Raw genomic sequence first — 17,755 nt, forward strand, 5'->3', positions numbered from 1 at the left:
AACCATTGTAAAGTTCAAAATAATAAAGAAATTTTGAAGAAAAAAAAATTACGTAAACATTGTTTACCACTAGAAACAAAAAAATTTTGCGATAAAAGTTTTATACACAATATTTACCCAATATTTATGTGATTAACTTTAAAAAAAGCACTACGACTGACAATTTCCACATAATTAGGGAAATGGCCGGATGTAGTAGTGTTTGTAATGATTTGGACCAAAATGTAGAGTTTCTTGTTTTGGACACTTTTAGTAGTTGTTTTGAGGAGAGATAATAGTTTGATACCGGGTTTGCCCTTGAATTTGTAATTTTGTTCATTCAAACCCCCAAACCAAAACTTGCTGTATAAGACTTCTCATACGGTCTTGTTTATTGTGCCATGTACAGCTCTCTCTCTCCTCTCTTTTTTTTTTCTCTGCGTGTGAAGGACGTTTCATCTCCCTGTCATGATCCTCCATGAGCTGCGTGTCTATGAAGTGAAGCTCAGCTCTCCGGCCACCTCGTCCTCGTCTAAAAGTAAGCTTCTTTCGTTCATCGTCTTCGTCGTCTTCTCTCCTCTCTTTTTGTTTCTGGGCTTTCGTTCATCGTCGTGGGGTTTTTGAGTTTATGGGTTTCGGATTCATGTTTGTTCAACGTCATTATCGTGCATCTTAAAAGAAAGCTTCTTTTTCGTCGTTCATCTTTGTTTTCGTGCGTTTGTCTGGGTTTTAGGTCTGTGTCGTTCTGGGTTTGTTGGTGCCATTACCCGCCGTCTCTGTGTTGTTTGTTGCTGGGTTTGTTTGTGTGTTGTTCTTCATTGTTTTTCGCGTTCTTGAATTGTAGACATACATGTCTACAGTCTCTAAAATTGTAGACTGTAGACATGTTGTAATTGTAGACATATAGGTCTACAACTTCCGTTGTTGTAGACGTATTAGTCTACAACAGCTGAAGGTGTAGACCTGTAAGTCTACAGTTGTAGACAGTATATCTACAATTACAATAATTGTAGACAGTATATCTACAATTACACTTCATTGGTGTAATTGTAGATATACATTTCTACAAATATTCTCATTGTAGACATTTAATTTTTTTCATACATGATAATAACAAAATCAGATATGCGTTTCTCCTATGCAGGAATGTCCGAAATATATATATTTTTGAAACACAGTGGTACATGGGTCGAACCCACAGTATACGTCGAGGGAGGAAATTTGGGTATTATGGTGTCGTCTTCGGTGAACTACCCTAGTTTGATGCAGATTTTGTTCGCGGAGCTTGGCCTTTCCCCATCAACTCACAGGATCGGTTTGAAGTACTTGATTGACGGTGCATGTAAACCTGTTGAGATTAAAGACAACGGTCAATTGAAAGCTTATTTGTATTTGAGGAAAACGATACCTGACGTCGGAAGATTTCATATGATTTTGGAAATATCTGAAGAGCCACGGGAAGGGCATGAGGCAGCATGGGAGAGCGTAGTTTCTCCAGGATTTAGATCAACTCCTAACACGGTTGAGCCAACGCAGGGACTTGAGGACATGAATACTTTCTACGATGCAACGGAAGAATGTAGAGAATCCCCTCCTCGACCACCTAGACAGACTCCTCCTACTCCGCCTCCTCCACGTAGAGAATCCCCTCCTCCGCCTCCTCCATGTAGAGAGTCCCATCCTCCGCCTCCTCCACGTAGGCAGTCCGCTCATCCTCCTCCTCCTCATCCAAGTAGCGATGAGCAAGTGCTGGATATCAATTCCCCTGTGACACTCAAGCTTCATGGAATGTATGCTAGCAAATTGGTGTTGCAAAAACAATTGAGTTTGTATGCCATTAACAAACACTGTACGTTTCGGACAAAGTATTCATCTAAAGAATGTCTCCATGTAGTTTGTCCGGGAGAGCATTGTAAATGGAGTGTTCGAGCAGTTAGAATTCCCAGCTCTCCGATTTTTAGGATTAAAAGGTAATTATTAGGTTGCCATAATAGAATAATTGTTAGTTTACATGTCTACAAACTACTCCAAGAGTAGACATGCAAGTCTACAGTTTACAGAAATTATAGACTTGCAATTCTATAATTGAAAACAATTGTAGATATTATAAGTACACAGTTACTGAAACTGTAGACATATATCTCTACAATTATCGTTAATTGTAGACTTATAAGTCTACAGTTTATGAGAGTTTTTATTACAATTATACATATAAATTGAAAGTAATGTTTAATTTGGAATTTTCTTATTCAGGTTTGAGAGTGAACATATTTGTCCTATAAATGAAAGACAAGGATATCATCCTCAAGCCACATCCAAAGTAGTGGGAGAGGTTGTGAAGCACAAGTGCATAGATCCGACGTTGGGATTGTGTAAACCAAAGGAGATCATTAATTACATGCAAATGGATTACGGAGTTCGTATGTCATACAAAAAAGCGTGGCGGTCGAGAGGAAAAGCTCTTAAGTCCCTTTACGGCACCGAAGCAGAGTCCTACGCGTTCCTACCTAAGTTGATGTACATGATCGAGACTGAAAATCCAGGTTCTCTCTTTGACCTTGTCACTACGTGGTCGAATAATCAGTTCGTTAGCTTCTTCATGTCACTTAGCCCGTGGAGGAGGGGTTGGAAGTATTGCAGGCCTATTATCATTGTTGATGCAACTTTCTTGAAGAACTATTACAAAGGAACTTTGTATACAGCGTGTGCCATGGACGGAAATGAACAAATATTTCCACTCGCCTTCTTTCATGGTTCTAATGAATCTAATGAGACTTGGATTTACTTCTTGAGAAAGGTGAAGGACGCTATTGGGGATAGGGAGCATACGGTAATTGTATCTGATAGGCACCAAGGAATAGTTAATGCAGTCAAGGAGGTGTATCCAACCCGTGAACACGGTTTTTGCGTACATCATTTGCTTGGTAACTTGAAGACCACATTCAAAGGGAGCATAACAAAGCAAGTGAAGTGGAAATTTTACGCCGCAGCAAAGGCGTACACTCAGCCGGAATTTGAGAAGTACATGTGTATGTTGGACTCTGAAAATCCAGAAATACGCCCATACCTGGAGAAGGAGGTTGGGTATCAAAGGTGGGCACGATCTTGTTTTCGTGAAAACAGGTACGATATCATGACGAACAACAACGCAGAATCATTGAATGCGTTCACGTTAAGCCTAGAGAGTTTCCTATTTCTAAGTTGTTCGACTGGTTGCGGGAAAGAAGTCTAGGATGGTATCACGAACGTAGAGAGTTGGCAACAAAAACAACAACGTTATTGACCAAAGAGGCCCAGAAGAAACTAGAGACAAACTATGATGCAGCTTGTGGAATGCCGGTATGTTGATCTTTTTGTATTTTATTCAGTATTGTGTTCTAACTGTAGACATACGTCATCTACAATTGTGATGATTGTAGACATTTATGTCTACAATTAGCAGTGATTGTAGATGATGTATGTCTACAATTGGTAGTGATTATATACATTGATGTCCACAATTTGTATAAAACTATAGACATTGATGTCTACAATGACATTGAAGTCTACAGTTACAGGTATTTATAGACATCTACGTCTACAATTTTAGTTATATGTCTACACGTACATGACTTACTCTAATTATTCTTTTATTCTAGGTGAGGCCATCATCATTCCTCGAGTTTGAGGTAGGTGACAGAGATGGAAACACGTGGGCTGTCAATTTGCACGAAAAAACATGCTCGTGTCGGGAATTTCAACTTGACAGTTTCATATGTGCTCATGGTATTGCTGCGTGTGGACATCGTAACCTTGCGGTTGAGGGATATATTTCGCCTTACTATACTGCAGAGTATTGAAGGGCAAGTTATGCAGGTGTCCACCATCCCCATGGTAATATTCAGACGTGGATTATTCCCCCTGAGGTCGCAAATTTTGTAATTCAGCCTCCAACACACAGAGCACGTGCCGCAGGTAGACCGAAGAAGAGACGTATACCTTCTCAAGGGGAAGAGCCTATTCGTAGGAAGTGTTCACGGTGTGGAGAAGTTGGTCACAACCGGACTACATGCAGCAGTCCAGTTCCTTTGTCGGAGAGGAATGGATGAATTATTTCCGGATTTTCAGAGTCCAACATACACATGTACTTCTCAAATTCCGGCTGAGTGTACGCCTTTGCATGTGTATTTAATGTCTTTTTGGAACTTGGAGTGTATTTACTCTGTTTTGGAGTTTGAATGACGACTTATATGATAAAATTATGTCTTTTTTACGTCTTGAATACATTACATGATAGAAGTTGTTCAAATTATAGACTTCATTGTCTACCAGTTGTGGTGAATGTAGACATTAATGTCTACAGTTGTTGTGATTGTAGACATAAAATGTCAAACTGTAGATATATATGTCTACAATCACGACGATTGTAGACATCACTGTACACATCTTTAGACATAACAAAACAAAAGCTATCAGTTGTAGTGAATGTAGACATTAATGTCTACAGTTGTTGTGTAGACGTAAAATGTCAAACTGTAGATATATATGTCTACAATCACGACGACTGTAGACATCACTGTACAGATCTTTAGACACGGCCATAACAAAACAAAAGCTATCAGTTGTAGTGAATGTAGACATTAATGTCTACAGTTGTTATGATTGTAGACCTATAATGTCAAACTGTAGATATATATGTCTACAATCACGACGACTGTAGCCATAACAAAACAAACCATACCAAGATAGATAGCACTGTTTAGGAATTCATGCTTCAAATTGTCATACAAAGCCATACAAAAATATAAAACATAGTTTTAAAAGTAACTTCATAGTTTGAGATTGAGTTCATGTAAACATAAAAATCTAGTCCTTAGATGTCGGAAACTCGTCGTCAGATCCGTAGCCGGTCGCAAGTTTCACCGCCCCATGACGGAATAAATCAATCGTGAGCTTCCGCCTAAACATGTTCATGAGGGATGCGTCTAAATTAGACATGTGTACGCCGTGGGTCAAGTACTCAACTGCCTTGATCACGAACATGCCACAATCTCCGCTGCAAATATATATGTTAGTTTAGTATAAAAAAAATATGAAATACACAAGAATTCTAGCGGAGGGCATTACCCATTCTCTTGTTGTGGCATAGCATCATGGTCCTCAAGGCTGAACGCCGCCGAGCTTGTGTCTTCGATGCCTAATCCGTCGAAAGCATTAATCGAACACAGAACAATTGTGATGATTTCAGCGAGTCTGAGCAGGTGGGTCATCACGGATTTGTGGCTCCTTTTGCTCTTGGACATGGAGTCGTAGACCATTAGCTTCCGTGACTTTAGATGAGCTACCACAAGGACCCAATGAGACAACTTCTTGATACAACAAGGGACGTAGATATAATCAACCTCCACCCACGGCCATGAATGAAGTTGACACTCAATATCAGCAGTAATGTAGTCCAAGATGCGGGTTTCCTTCTTCCAGTTAAATTCATCCTTGTCGGTGCACGCTTTCCATTTGTCATATGCCTCATCGGCGTAACTATAAAAAAACCCGTCCATTATGGTGAACTTCTGTGACATTTGACCATACTTCCGCTTCTTGCCCAAGTAGTACATGGCAATGTCGATATGCTACAAAAAAAAAAAAGTCTACAATTACACTACAATCCAGGAAATTGTAGACATATAAGCCTACAATTGATGTATAACTGTACAAATATGTCACACTATAATTACACTCACCTCGTCACTCAGCCATGCCGCCGGTGTCCAGAGGGTATAAAAGAAGGTTTTGCTTGTGACGACCTGTACGTTAAAGTTCCAATTTCCCGGCAAGCCCTCACTCTCCTTCTTGTAAACTGCGGAACCGGGCGGCAATGATTTGTAATTTTTCCGAAACCCAACCCCAATCCACTTTTCCATGATTGTAGTCTCTTCATCTGTTGGCACAATGAAAATACCAGATAGCGGGATCTTTGCGGGTCGTTTCTGATCTTTCGTGAACTTAACGTATGGTCGTGGCATCGAAGTCGGTGTAAACCTGTCAAATCAAACAAATAACTATGTCAAAAATCTATTTACACTGTTCTAAACTGTAAACATACATGTCTACAATTTCAGGTATGTCTACAATTTTACGAATGTCTACAATTTCATGTATGTCTACAATTTCATGTATGTCTACAATGTCATGAATGTCTACAATTTCACGATTGTCTACAATTGATTGTATAAATGACTACAATTGATTGTATAACTGACTACAATTTATGTATAAATGTACCTTTTCGGAGGTGCTCTACTTCTCGGTTTTTGAGGTGAGTCGACAATGAGAATTTGTTTCTCTTTCGGCGTCTTTGCGGCACACAACTCATCCTCAATTTGAGGTGAGTCCTCAATGATAATATGTTGTTCTGCCAACTTCTTTGTGGCATACAACTCATCCTCAATTTGAGGTGAGTCCTCAATGATAATATGTTGTTCTGCCAACTTCTTTGCGGCATACAACTCTTCCTCAATTTGCGCTCTAGTTTTGCCTTCTGGAACCGTACCATAAAACCATGGTTGGCTATCATCCCATGCCTCTTCCTCAAGTAGTTTTTCTTGACGGTCCAACCTTTCTCTTTTTTCTGATTCCGTTTCAGAAAAACACGGAAGTACATACTCTTCTTGACCAACTTGGTCTTCTTTCTTGTCTTCATTCGTCCCTTCGGGGTTGTCCCCATCGGGCTTGTCTCCGTCGGGCTTGTCCCCATCGGGCTTGTCCCCTTCGGGCTTGTCTCCGTCGGGCTTGTCTCCGTCGGGCTTGTCCCCGTCGGGCTTGTCCCCTTCGGGCTTGTCCCCTTCGGGCTTGTCTCCGTCGGGCTTGTCCCCTTCGGGCTTGTCCCCTTCGGGCTTGTCTCCGTCTGGCTTGTCCCCTTCGGGCTTGTCCCCTTCGGGCTTGTCCCCGTCGTTTTCGTCGGGTTTGTCCCCGTCGTTGTCGTCGGGCTTGTCCCCGTCGTTGTTTTCTTCTTCTTCTGTCTTCTCTTCCTCTTCCTTTTCCTCTTTTCCCTATACAAACAATCAACAAGTTCAAACAGTCTACAATATCAGTTATTGTCTACTTAAAATCAATTCTACGATTGCAGTCATTGTGTACTTATAAGTCTACAATTTCTGTAATTGTAGACTTTGAAGTCTACAATTTCAGAAATTGTATACTTCTAGGTCTACAGTTTCAGTAATTGTAGACTTAAAAGTCTACAATTGTAGAAAGTGTAAGTCTACAATTTCAGTCAGTAATTTACCTTATTGTTTTCTTCTTCTTCTGTCTTCTCTTCTTCTTCCTTCTCATCTTTCTTTTCCTCTTCCTTTTCCTCTTTTCCCTAGACAAACAATCAACAAGTTCAAACAGTCTACAATATCAGTTATTGTCTACTTAAAATCCATTCTACGATTGCAGTCATTGTGTACTTATAAGTCTACAATTTCAGTAATTGTAGACTTTTAAGTCTACAATTTCATTTATTGTATACTTATAGGTCTACAATTTCTGAAATTGTATACTTATAGGTCTACAATTTCTGAAATTGTATACTTCTAAGTCTACAGTTTTAGTAATTGTAGACTTAAAAGTCTACAATTTCAGAAAGTGTAAACGTATAGGTCTACAATTTCAGTCAGTAATTTACCTTGTTTTTTTCTTCGTCTTCTTCTGTCTCTGATTCATCATCAGAGTCAGTTTCATATTCACTCTCACTTTCATTTTTTTTTTCAACGACCGTTTCCTTCACTGGTGTGGCATCTGGCTTGTTGTCTGGCTTACCATCACCATCGGACTCGGTCTCGGACTCGGTTTCACTTTCTGTCCCCGTCTCTGTTTCACTTTGTGCTTCCTTGTTGTTGTTCTTCTCCGGCTGTGGATCAATCTTCGCCGAGAGAGCTTTGACAATTCCCCTAATCTCGTTCTTGAAAACTTCATTGGCGGCCTTAAACCCTGTCCATTCAGCCTTCAACTGAAGGATTGAATCTTCCAGCTCTATGAGCTTAAGTTGGGTCTGTAAGGTTAGAAAATGGACAATATATCAAAACAGTGTATACATTGACGTTTACAATACAACTGATTGTAGACAATTACGTCTACAATTTATGAATGTAGACATTGACGTCTACAATTGAACTGATTGTAGACATTTACGTCTACAATTGGTACAAATTGTAGACCTGAATATCTACAGTAGTGGTTATTGTAGATATATAGGAAGGTAATGTACTCACCCGTGAATCATCATTGTTGGACCTCGAGGTGGAGGTGGACGCGAGGGAAAGTACATGCTTCTGCTTAAACTTCTGCTTCTTCTTCTGAGGGAGTATATCCTCAACCTCAGCGCCAAGTGGTCTGAATTCTACATCCTGGAAATTAATCTCCTTCAGTCTTGAATCCAAGACATGCGCATTTGTTTTCCACCGCCGCATAAGTGGTACGGCGGTTTCAGACACTTGTTGGCAGAGCTTTAGAGCAGTCAGCACAGGCAGGCACTCGTACGCCCAGACTTGAAGCGGGTAGACGAAACCCGGGAAGTTGATTTTTTGCTTCGACTCCGCCTTGGAGGCCATCTTCATAACATACTTCCGCACCTGTCCGTGGAAGAAATTCCACGCCACGTTCCCCCATGGATGTTTGTTGAATTCATCCAAGTCCTCGACAAGCATTGCCCAAGACATGTTTTGTATCGGGGTGTGAGCCGGAGCGGCGAGGAGAATGTTCGTCAGGAAGTGAAGTAGTAACAACTTCACTCGCTTTTGAGTGTTCTCCCAAGACTTGCTTTTACTTAGCATTGACGTCAACACTCCCCGATTCTTCACGACGCCTCCAAGGAAGATTTCTTTGAACAAGCTACCTTCCACATCGGTAATCTCCACGTCACAGGGGTTGTAGTCATCGACGTAGCGAAGACCAGTTATCTCCGCGAACTGCTTTGCTGTAAAAGGTCTCGGTTCCCCACCAATCTCTATGTAGATCGCGTCATCTGACTCGACCCCCTCAAAATCACCAACCCTCATCAACAGGTGATTAATAATCTTAGATGATTTGGTGATTTTTGGATGATCAAGGAACTGGCCGAAACATGACGCACTAAACAACTCCTTCTCCTCAGGAGACATGGCCATCGTCTCCTCAAACTTGTCCAATGCGCCGAAGAAGCTGAAATTATGGTCGACAATCTGTTCTTCGGCAACAAACCTCACAAATCCCTGCATATGCCAAGAAAAAAACATGAAAATCTACACAAACACTCCTCATATCACCAGAATTATATCTACACAAAAGTGCTCATACAAAAACCAGTCTACAATTTCTGAAATTGTAGACTGTTATGTCTATAATTTCCAGAATTGTAGACTGTTATGTCTACAATGTCTGGAATTGTAGACTATTATGTCTACAATTTCTGAAATTATAGACTTTTATGTCTACAATTCGCGTGACTGTAGCCATTTATATCTACAGTTCATATAAATAGCTATATAAATGGCTACATTCACAAAAATTCTAGACATAAAACTATACAATTCCAGAAATTTTAGATGTCGAAAAAAATAGTCTACAACAACAAAATGGTGTGAAACTATAGACATAAACATCTACAATTCTAGTGACTATAGCTATAAATGTTTACAACTACAGAATTTATAACCTATTAAGTTTTTAAAACACTATAAATGTAGATCAAACATTCTACAATCACATGAATAATAACCTAAACTCATCTTTGCATGCTATAAAAAAGTTACCCAAAACGCTCAAAGTGAAGAAATTTACCTCATAAGTGAAGAAAAAAACATGAAAATCTACACATATCACCAGACTTATATCTACACAAACAGTACTCATACAAAAAAGAGTCTACGATTTCTGAAATTGTATACCTTTATGTCTACAATTCTGATGACTGTAGCCATTTACATCTACAGTTCATATAAATGGCTACATTCACAAAAATTCTAGAAATAAAAGTCTACAATTACAGCTATTGTAGATGTCGAAAAATAGTCTACAACAACAAAATGGTGTCAAATTGTAGACATAAACATATACAATTCTATGAACTATAGCTTTAAATGTCTACAATTACAGAAATTATAACCTATGCAGTTTTCAAAACACAGAAAATGTAGATCAACGAAATCTAAATAATAACCCAAATTCAGTTTTGCATGGCATAAAAAAGTTACCCAAAACACTCAAAGTGAAGAAATTTACCTCATTTACAGTTGGTTTTCGTTTTCTGAGTTGAAATTGCGATGTCTCATCTGAATTTGACGCCGGTGAGTCAATGACCGGTTTTGGTTTCTTCACTCGAGACTTTGTTGGCTTCTTGGCCGGAGAAAGATTTTTCTTCAGCGGCGCCGGAGCTTTCTTCATCGTCCTCGGACTCTTCCGAACCGGCGCGCGTTTTTTGGCCGTCATTTTCTGCGATTTTGGGTTTCAAAAAATGGGATTCGTAGAGATTTGAAAGAATAATGAGCAACAAACCTGAGATTTTTAGGAGAGATTAGAAACGGCCCCGGCGATTTCGGCGACGTGGGTGACAGATCCCGGGATTTCGGCGACGTGGGGGAGGGCACCCGGCGATTTAGGCGATCTGGGTGAGGGTTTTAGATACGCGCGAAGAAGGAGATGAAAATGGGTTTCAATTTCGTTTTGATTTTGATATACTCGGTATTTGGGAAATGGGTATTTTCAAAACAAAAAATTAACTCAAGGGCAAATATGTACTTGCTCACTTCAACAACTACTAAAAGTGTCCAAAACAAGAAACTCTACATTTTGGTCCAAATCATTACAAACACTACTACATCCGGCCATTTCCCCACATAATTATTCTGAAAGATATAGTACCCCAAACAAGCCCAAAGGATTTCAGGCCCAAATATGCAGAATTGTCTGTTGGATTCCCATTTTGCCCCTCCCAGTCACCGCTTGCTTGCTCGTTCTAATCGCTTCTTTTCTAGGGCTTAAAGGTTTTCTTTCTCGTTTTTTTCTTTTGGGGAAATTTCGTGCGAATACTCTTATCAGTTCCCATACATTTGAGGAATGTACTCTTCACTATCGTCATTTCGCAATGCTCTCCGATCTTCTTCTCTAGTCTCTCAATTAGCTCGGAACCATGTCGACCTCAAGGCGTTGAGGTCTTTCTCTGCTTTTCCCCCCAGATACGGTAATTTTTTGGTTCATTTTTTGTTTTGATTTGTCAAATTTATACGAAAATTTAGCTCTCGGTTGATTTATTATGTTCTCTATCTCTCTCTTTACGTAGTGATACGAAGACTGCATTTTTTTTTCTCTTACTAGTGTTCAGGTTTAACATGGCTTTGATTCACAAGGCAATAAATTTTTTTATCGATTAGGAAAAAGAAAATGAAGCAATCAATAGGATGTCCCTCAAATTCACCGAATTTTATTTTTGGACGATGCTAGAACTTAAATAATTTCTTGCGAAACCTGTTCATGAACTTTGCTTCAAAGCTGAGGAAGCTCATTCCTGACTTGGATCCTATTCGGAAGAAAAGGAAAATTTTATTTAATGACAATATCATAAATGTAAACTTTCAAATCAAATAAACTAAGAAGAAAGTTCCCTTGAAAATAATGTAAGCAAAGGCTCTGTGATTAACGTGAAGGAATTAGGTTTTCCAACAGAACTCGGTTGAACTAGGTTTAAAATACGTGGAAAAATCTTAGTTCGGCTTTTTTTCGATGAAGGTCTTGAAGAGAAACCCAACACCGGTACAACCAGAAGCTTCGATAATCTTCCGAGGACACAGGTCTCTCCTCAAGGAGGGCAGGGATTTCCCCAGAGACCGGCTTGGAACCCGAGCATCGGAAACCGGATCGATTTCGTGAACAGAGGCGGAGACCCTATGAGATATGTGAGAGACACGGTCAGGGGAGACTTTGGCTCTCCACAGAACAGAGGAGAGAGCACGGTCGACTTTGTGCACATAAAGATCCGGAGGAACAACAGCTTCGTGACGGTGACGGATTCCAAGGGGAACAAGAAGTTCGGGTTCTCGAGCGGCTCGTTGCCCGACAAAGCGGGCTCGAAATCGACCCGGTTCAGCGCCGAGGCAGTCTCGGAGCACGTGGGAAGGATGTGCCGGAGCAAGGGCGTCAAGTCCGTGGTGATAAAAGTCAACGGGCACATCCACTTCAAGAAGAAGAAGCAAGCTGTGATGGGCTGGATCGAAGGGTATACCAATTCTCGGGCCGATCAGATTCCGGTTGTGTCGATCGAGGACACCACGAGGAAGCCCCACAATGGTTGCCGGCGCCCCAAAGCCCGTCGGACTTAGGATTGAAGGAGGGGCTTTTTTTTGGGGTTTTTACTCGTGACCGTCCCGATTCTCGTAGCTGTTTGATTTTGTTGAGGAAGGTCTCTAATTTGTTGCCTGATGGTTTTAGGTTGATCAAGGATTTTGATAATTTTGGTCTGTTTTTTACTCTGGGAATTTCGGAATTTATTGGAGGGGAAATGTTTTTTTTTTTTTGGCTCCGTTGTAAGAATAGTTGGCACTCTTATATATAGTTTATGGTCAGATTTAGGAGTGCAAAGAATAAATTATCTTGAATTTTCATTTTTCAAAAAACGACTGAATTTCTTGTTCGTATATTTCAAAGAATTTTCAGGATTTATAGTCGTGTGGCTGCCGGAGTTTTTTTTCCCCTTCCAGAATAGAATGATGATAAACCCATAAAAGCTCTATCACATGCATCATATTGTCTTGCTCTTTATTATTTTATTTTTATATATACATTTATAAAATGTCATTCACACAGATCCACATCCATTAACCGTTTCTTGGATTATACTAACCTGAATCTGATAGCAGTGATGAAAGGGATTTGACAAGATTTAATTCAACCTGGAATCCAGGGAAGTGCATTAAGGCATATCAGCCAAACATGAGTCAATCAAGTCTGGGGGAACAGATTCCACCGCCCCACTACACGTTCAGGAAATAATAAAGCTTTTTAGCCAATAAATGTGCAATGGTCTCTGGGGGAAAATTCAACGAAACTCACAGATCAGTGCAACTTCTGAGTGAATCGCCCTTTTCACCACATCCGCGGGGCGTAACTTCTTCCAGAATGAGCCGCTTCGTTCCGCACGTTCCATTCTACCGCAACGAACACATCAAAATCCGGAGGAAAGCCACAAGATCTCCTACAAACGAGGCATTTATCATTTTCCACCAATCCCGTACGCTTCCACACCTTTGAGCTAAAACAACACCCCCAAACGGCGTGGAAAATATTCTCCTTGCCCGCCTTGCACCGAGAGCACCAAGGATCCACTTCTTCTCCACTCCACCAAAAACATGTTCATCTTAGGTGGAATTTTAACTCTCCAAATTCCTTCCCACTATTTCACCGTCTCACTCGGCTCCGCGGGCCCTCCCTACCAATGGCATCACAAGTGACCCAATATCCACTTTTAACCGTGTACTCGTCATCTTTTGAATAGTGCCAACAAATCACATCGGGTGAAAACATGTTGACTCATGGGATTTTTAGCACTAGTTCGACCTCCTCGGCTAACAACAAAGCTTGGAGGGCCAGAATATTCCACTCTCCATCCAGCATTTTAAAGTCCGCTACCTTCATACCTATCGGGCTTCAATAGGGGTCCCAAACCGAGAAGTCGACTGTCTTAGGAAGCCACCAACCCTTTTGGGCATCCACCGAAGCTCCGGAACCAATACACCATCTCGAGACCTTATTGATGATCTCACGGCCCCACATAAGTCCTCTCCAAATGCTCGTAGCCTTTATCATTTCTCCATTAAAGGCGAAATAGTTGCTCATCTCGAGAATATCCGAGTTAGGGAAATAGCTAGCCTTTATCAGACGGGCCGCCAAAGAAGAAGGGAACCTCAAAATTCTCCACACTCTTCGCCAACAAAGCAGGATTAAAAATTTTGAGATTCTAGAAACCCAACCCACTCTCTTCTTTGCGGCAACAAAGCTTTTTCCATCTTCCCCAATGAGTCTTCATTTTTTCCTCGGTACTACCCCACCAAAAGTCCGCCTCCATTTGATTAGGTCCTTAATAAGACCTTTCGGTAGAATGAAACAACTCATCACATAGCTAGGAATGACTTGAAGAACTGCTTTGATGATCACATAACCTCTTTTCCGGCAAAAGAGAAATAATTCCCCTTCCAATCTCGAACCTTGTTCCAAACTCGCTCTCGGATATAGCTATAGATCTCCGCCTTACTTCAGCCCATAGTCATCGGGAGCCTAAGTACCTCTCGTGTCCTTCCGTGGTTTTGACTCCAAGGAGGCTAGCAATGGCACCACCTTGCTCCTCCTTGACCTTCTTCCCAAACAAAATCTCCGATTTATCATAATTAATGACTTGTCCCGAGGCTCGAGCATACGTCTTCCAACAATTTCGAATCCCCTCCCTCTTCTTGGTCGTGGAGAAAATAAAACTATCATCAGCAAAGAAAAGGTGGGAGACCATCACTCCCTCATAAGCGAACTTCAGCTCCGTGATAAAACTCGCGTCCTCCGCTCGCCAAAATAGCCGACAAGCCCTTGAAAAAAAAAGGAAGAGAAAGGGTCTCTTTGACGAAGACCTCTTTGCGGAATGATATTCCCTTTCACCTTCCCATTGAGGGCAAAAGAAAAGCTTACCGAACGAACACATCTCATGACCAACCTGATCCAACCGCAAGCATATCTGATGTGGAGCATAACCGCTTCAAGAAAATCAACTTCACTCTGTCGTAAGCTTTGGATATATCGATTTTGAGAGCCCTGCAATTCCCATTGCCAAAGCGAACTCGCCGCATTGTGTGAATACCTTCAAAACCAATCATGACAGTATAAAATATTTGTCTCTTGCCCACGAACGCGCTTTGGTTCTCCGAAATGGCTCCTTCCATGGTCGTTCTAAGTTCATCAATACTACTAAAAAAAATCCGATTCGAACATTTTTTCCTCAATTACAAAGCTGTGAGACGAACGAATGATACCATTTTGAAAATGTCTGATATTCTAACATATTTACAACAAGTAGTGTTGCATCAGGTATGTTCAATTGATATTTTTTTTGTTGAGATCCAAAAGTAAAAATCGGTCACAATGATACCTTCTCGACGGTATAGTTTCCATGAGATGATGCAGAGTGCAAACCATTGTAAATTGTGTTATTAATTAACCTCAATTGTTTGATTGTTATTTAAAACAAATAAGATACATAATTATCTTCAAATCAAGCGGCCTATTAGCTCAGCTGGTTAGAGCGTCGTGCTAATAACGCGAAGGTCGCAGGTTCGAGACCTGCATGGGCCATTTTTTTACGATTTTCATTTGTTGGAAAAGTCATGCTAATATTATTTTTTTAACTGATTTTTTTCATTAACGCACGAAAGCATCAACAAAAAACGAGAATTATCAGAACTGAGAGCCCATTGATTGAGTTCATGAGCTATACGGTTGGAATTTCGGAGAACAGAGAGCCCATTGACTGAGTTCATGTGCTATCCTGTTGGAATTTCTGTCAATCCAACCAAACTGAATACAACTAAAAGCATTTTTGAAAGCTAAAATTGAGTAGCCTTCCACTACCGTGTGAATATATTTTTTTATGATACCTTGTGCAATTTCATGACCAACTTATATGCCTTTTTAAACAAAATTTATGCCGATAACATTTATGTAAAATTTAGCCTTCTACAATTTGACATTTTTTTAGTCTAAAACAGAAGCTAATGACGTATCAAACCTCTTAGATCATATATTTTCTTTTACATCTTGATTCTTGTTCATGAAATATCACCAAAGATAACATCATAACATCGGAAAAATATATTATTACAAAAGATTTTGTCGTCGAATTTCTCTAATCTTCCCAAAAGTGAACATTTGTCGCAGTTTCAGCCTCTAATGTCAAAGAACACAGAAAGAAAAAGAAAAAGAAAATGGCTTAGCGAAGTTTCCTTTGCAGAAAGAATCACTCCCCTTTTTTTCCATCCTCTCTGCAAAACAAAAAAAAAGTAGAAATTTGCTGAGACGCAGATTTGTCTATGAACAACATACAAGGTTTAGTTTACGACAATCCAAATTAAATCACATGATGATTAACCATTCTTAACATCTCAAGATCGTGAAATTACATGATAAATTAAATTAGCTAATGTTATTGCACCTGCTATATTCAAAGAAATAACATTCCTGCAAAAAGTTTATGCACATCTAGTCCCACTAAGGCCATGATATAACGTCGCAAGACTAGCAATTAGAAAGAAGAAGAAAAAAATTCCTGAAATTTACATCTATTGTTTCTATGAAGTTCATCACGTAACCATAAAAAGTTAAAAACTTCGGTTAAATAGCGATATTAAGAAAAATAACATCTCAAAAAAATTGACATGAACTGGTTCAAAATATTCCATTAAATAAGCGTACAGCACAAAATTTTCAGGTCCAAAACAATGAAACCCGGTATTGCAGGTGAGCATAAACCATTCCTTATGATTACATAAACCTTGACATCAAGTCTATCACAGCGTTCTCACAATTCTATCTCTCACCAATCTTTTCTATCTCACATAAATTGGACCATATTGTACATGTGTGAACCAAATCAAAACAACATCTTTCTATTATGTTGGCAATCCCATATTCTAACCAAGCTTGTTTGTAACCTACAAAATTGAATCCACAAGAACAGTGTTCTGCATTTCACTTCACTTCCCTGTAAAAATAAATCTTCATATTCCAAATTTTCTATTTTACTTGACAATCACTCGTCACTTAGTATGATTGTTCTTTTAGGTCTATCAAGAGCTAATTACCAATATCACTTACTCTTAAACAACATCTCTACTCGAATTCTATGCCTTTGTCACATGCTACGAATTCGAACCCAATCTACACTTATTTTCTGTCATTCATAATACCTAAATTAAAAAAAAAAAAAAAAATCAATCTTGAAGTAAATTCTCTTTTTTTTTTCTTTCCAAAACCATGATTTTTTCGAACAAATACAACATACTATATATCGAATATAATTAACACCATCGTCCTTATTTTTCGTAAAATCAGATCATTAATCGAATGCCAAAATATTAAATCAACATCCACCAAACGCACAAAAGGCCTTGAAATAAAACTCCACTTTTCATCGAACCAAAATTCTTGGAAGAGAGTGAGAGTGAGATGGCAATTGAGACTAACCCAGTAATGAAATTGGAGATCTAGAGTTCGAGTTTGAGCTCGTTGGTTTCGCCGGATAAATAGTGAAGGATGTAAGGGGTGGCTCGGATCACGACAACCCACGCTCCGAACATCGCCACGTGGCTCCGGAGCTGTTTCAGCGCCGCCGTTTTGTCGGGCTTCCTCATGAACATGCCTGGGAACATCTTTTTCTTCGACTGATTTAGGGAAAATAAACAGCGATAGAAAGCAGATAAAGGAAAATGGCTATCAGAGGGTTTGAGGTTTTACTTGTTATAGGGCTTTGGAGATCTCTTGTTTTTTTTTTGGAGACCGATGAGTATTTAGGAGACTCGTGTGGCTAGGGTTTCGCTTACAACACGTGTGAAACTCAATAATTTATTCTACTTATTAGTTAAACGGCTAGGATCGGTTTCTCTAAAAACTATTTTAGTTGTCTCACTTCGCTCTATGAATTTTCAAATCTGTTTTAATGGTGTAGAAACTTTATTTGTTTTTTTTAGTTTAGTCCTTCCGTCTCAATTTTTTACATAATTTGGCAGTTAAGTGGTCATGTTTTTATCAC

General features: G+C 39.7%; 5 protein-coding genes, 1 long non-coding RNA gene and 1 other non-coding gene across 7 annotated transcripts; 3 read left to right on the plus strand and 4 right to left on the minus strand.

Moving 5' to 3' along the window:
• The first annotated feature begins 400 nt into the window (after window positions 1–400).
• LOC149387781 (uncharacterized) lies at window positions 401–4,067 on the plus strand. Its single transcript, XM_089622249.1, has 7 exons — window positions 401–517; window positions 1,124–1,949; window positions 2,233–3,058; window positions 3,103–3,318; window positions 3,367–3,435; window positions 3,811–3,852; window positions 3,906–4,067. Exons 1-7 carry the CDS (start codon window positions 448–450, stop codon window positions 4,065–4,067), a joined length of 2,211 nt encoding a protein of 736 aa, XP_089478375.1. The 5' UTR covers window positions 401–447.
• A 245-nt stretch (window positions 4,068–4,312) lies between these two features.
• LOC149387782 (ubiquitin-like-specific protease ESD4) lies at window positions 4,313–5,993 on the minus strand. The gene is made up of 3 exons (XM_089624279.1): window positions 5,700–5,993; window positions 5,086–5,588; window positions 4,313–5,014 (listed from the first exon to the last, which is right to left on the minus strand). Exons 1-3 carry the CDS (start codon window positions 5,979–5,981, stop codon window positions 4,825–4,827), a joined length of 975 nt encoding a protein of 324 aa, XP_089480405.1. The 5' UTR covers window positions 5,982–5,993; the 3' UTR covers window positions 4,313–4,824.
• Window positions 5,994–6,163: 170 nt separating this feature from the next.
• On the minus strand, window positions 6,164–8,859 carry LOC149387783 (uncharacterized). Its single transcript, XM_089622250.1, has 5 exons — window positions 8,214–8,859; window positions 7,628–7,993; window positions 7,244–7,321; window positions 6,241–6,731; window positions 6,164–6,173 (listed from the first exon to the last, which is right to left on the minus strand). Exons 1-5 carry the CDS (start codon window positions 8,772–8,774, stop codon window positions 6,164–6,166), a joined length of 1,506 nt encoding a protein of 501 aa, XP_089478376.1. The 5' UTR covers window positions 8,775–8,859.
• A 45-nt stretch (window positions 8,860–8,904) lies between these two features.
• LOC149387784 (uncharacterized) lies at window positions 8,905–10,579 on the minus strand. The gene is made up of 3 exons (XR_016300981.1): window positions 10,474–10,579; window positions 10,201–10,410; window positions 8,905–9,191 (listed from the first exon to the last, which is right to left on the minus strand). It is a non-coding gene; the product is annotated as an uncharacterized LOC149387784 (long non-coding RNA).
• Window positions 10,580–10,938: 359 nt separating this feature from the next.
• NFD3 (Ribosomal L18p/L5e family protein) lies at window positions 10,939–12,633 on the plus strand. Its single transcript, XM_089621543.1, has 2 exons — window positions 10,939–11,158; window positions 11,704–12,633. The coding sequence occupies exons 1-2, from the start codon at window positions 11,035–11,037 to the stop codon at window positions 12,291–12,293; spliced, it is 714 nt and encodes a 237-aa protein (XP_089477669.1). The 5' UTR covers window positions 10,939–11,034; the 3' UTR covers window positions 12,294–12,633.
• A 2,596-nt stretch (window positions 12,634–15,229) lies between these two features.
• TRNAI-AAU (transfer RNA isoleucine (anticodon AAU)) lies at window positions 15,230–15,303 on the plus strand. Its single transcript has one exon. It is a non-coding gene; the product is annotated as a tRNA-Ile (tRNA).
• A 412-nt stretch (window positions 15,304–15,715) lies between these two features.
• TOM6 (translocase of the outer mitochondrial membrane 6) lies at window positions 15,716–17,502 on the minus strand. The gene is made up of 2 exons (XM_089621810.1): window positions 17,191–17,502; window positions 15,716–15,989 (listed from the first exon to the last, which is right to left on the minus strand). Exon 1 carries the CDS (start codon window positions 17,373–17,375, stop codon window positions 17,211–17,213), a length of 165 nt encoding a protein of 54 aa, XP_089477936.1. The 5' UTR covers window positions 17,376–17,502; the 3' UTR covers window positions 15,716–15,989; window positions 17,191–17,210.
• Window positions 17,503–17,755: the final 253 nt, after the last annotated feature.

This window comes from Urtica dioica, chromosome 8 (assembly GCF_054948205.1).
Source record: "Urtica dioica subsp. dioica isolate 48M chromosome 8, U.dioica_male_clone48M_v1_H2, whole genome shotgun sequence".
Lineage (NCBI taxonomy): Eukaryota > Viridiplantae > Streptophyta > Magnoliopsida > Rosales > Urticaceae > Urtica > Urtica dioica.

Coding starts and splice junctions, on each gene's coding strand:
- LOC149387781 (XM_089622249.1), top strand. CDS start 448: ATGATCCTCCATGAGCTGCGTGTCTATGAAGTGAAGCTCAGCTCTCCG. Junction 518..1,123: donor CACCTCGTCCTCGTCTAAAA/GTAAGCTTCTTT, acceptor TCTCCTATGCAG/GAATGTCCGAAATATATATA. Junction 3,853..3,905: donor AGGTGTCCACCATCCCCATG/GTAATATTCAGA, acceptor TTTGTAATTCAG/CCTCCAACACACAGAGCACG.
- LOC149387782 (XM_089624279.1), bottom strand. CDS start 5,981: ATGCCACGACCATACGTTAAGTTCACGAAAGATCAGAAACGACCCGCA. Junction 5,589..5,699: donor CGGCATGGCTGAGTGACGAG/GTGAGTGTAATT, acceptor TTTTTTTTGTAG/CATATCGACATTGCCATGTA. Junction 5,015..5,085: donor ATGCCACAACAAGAGAATGG/GTAATGCCCTCC, acceptor ATATATTTGCAG/CGGAGATTGTGGCATGTTCG.
- LOC149387783 (XM_089622250.1), bottom strand. CDS start 8,774: ATGCTAAGTAAAAGCAAGTCTTGGGAGAACACTCAAAAGCGAGTGAAG. Junction 7,994..8,213: donor CCAACAATGATGATTCACGG/GTGAGTACATTA, acceptor CTAACCTTACAG/ACCCAACTTAAGCTCATAGA. Junction 6,732..7,243: donor AAGAAGAAGAAAACAATAAG/GTAAATTACTGA, acceptor GACGGAGACAAG/CCCGAAGGGGACAAGCCCGA.
- NFD3 (XM_089621543.1), top strand. CDS start 11,035: ATGTACTCTTCACTATCGTCATTTCGCAATGCTCTCCGATCTTCTTCT. Junction 11,159..11,703: donor TGCTTTTCCCCCCAGATACG/GTAATTTTTTGG, acceptor TTTTCGATGAAG/GTCTTGAAGAGAAACCCAAC.
- TOM6 (XM_089621810.1), bottom strand. CDS start 17,375: ATGTTCCCAGGCATGTTCATGAGGAAGCCCGACAAAACGGCGGCGCTG.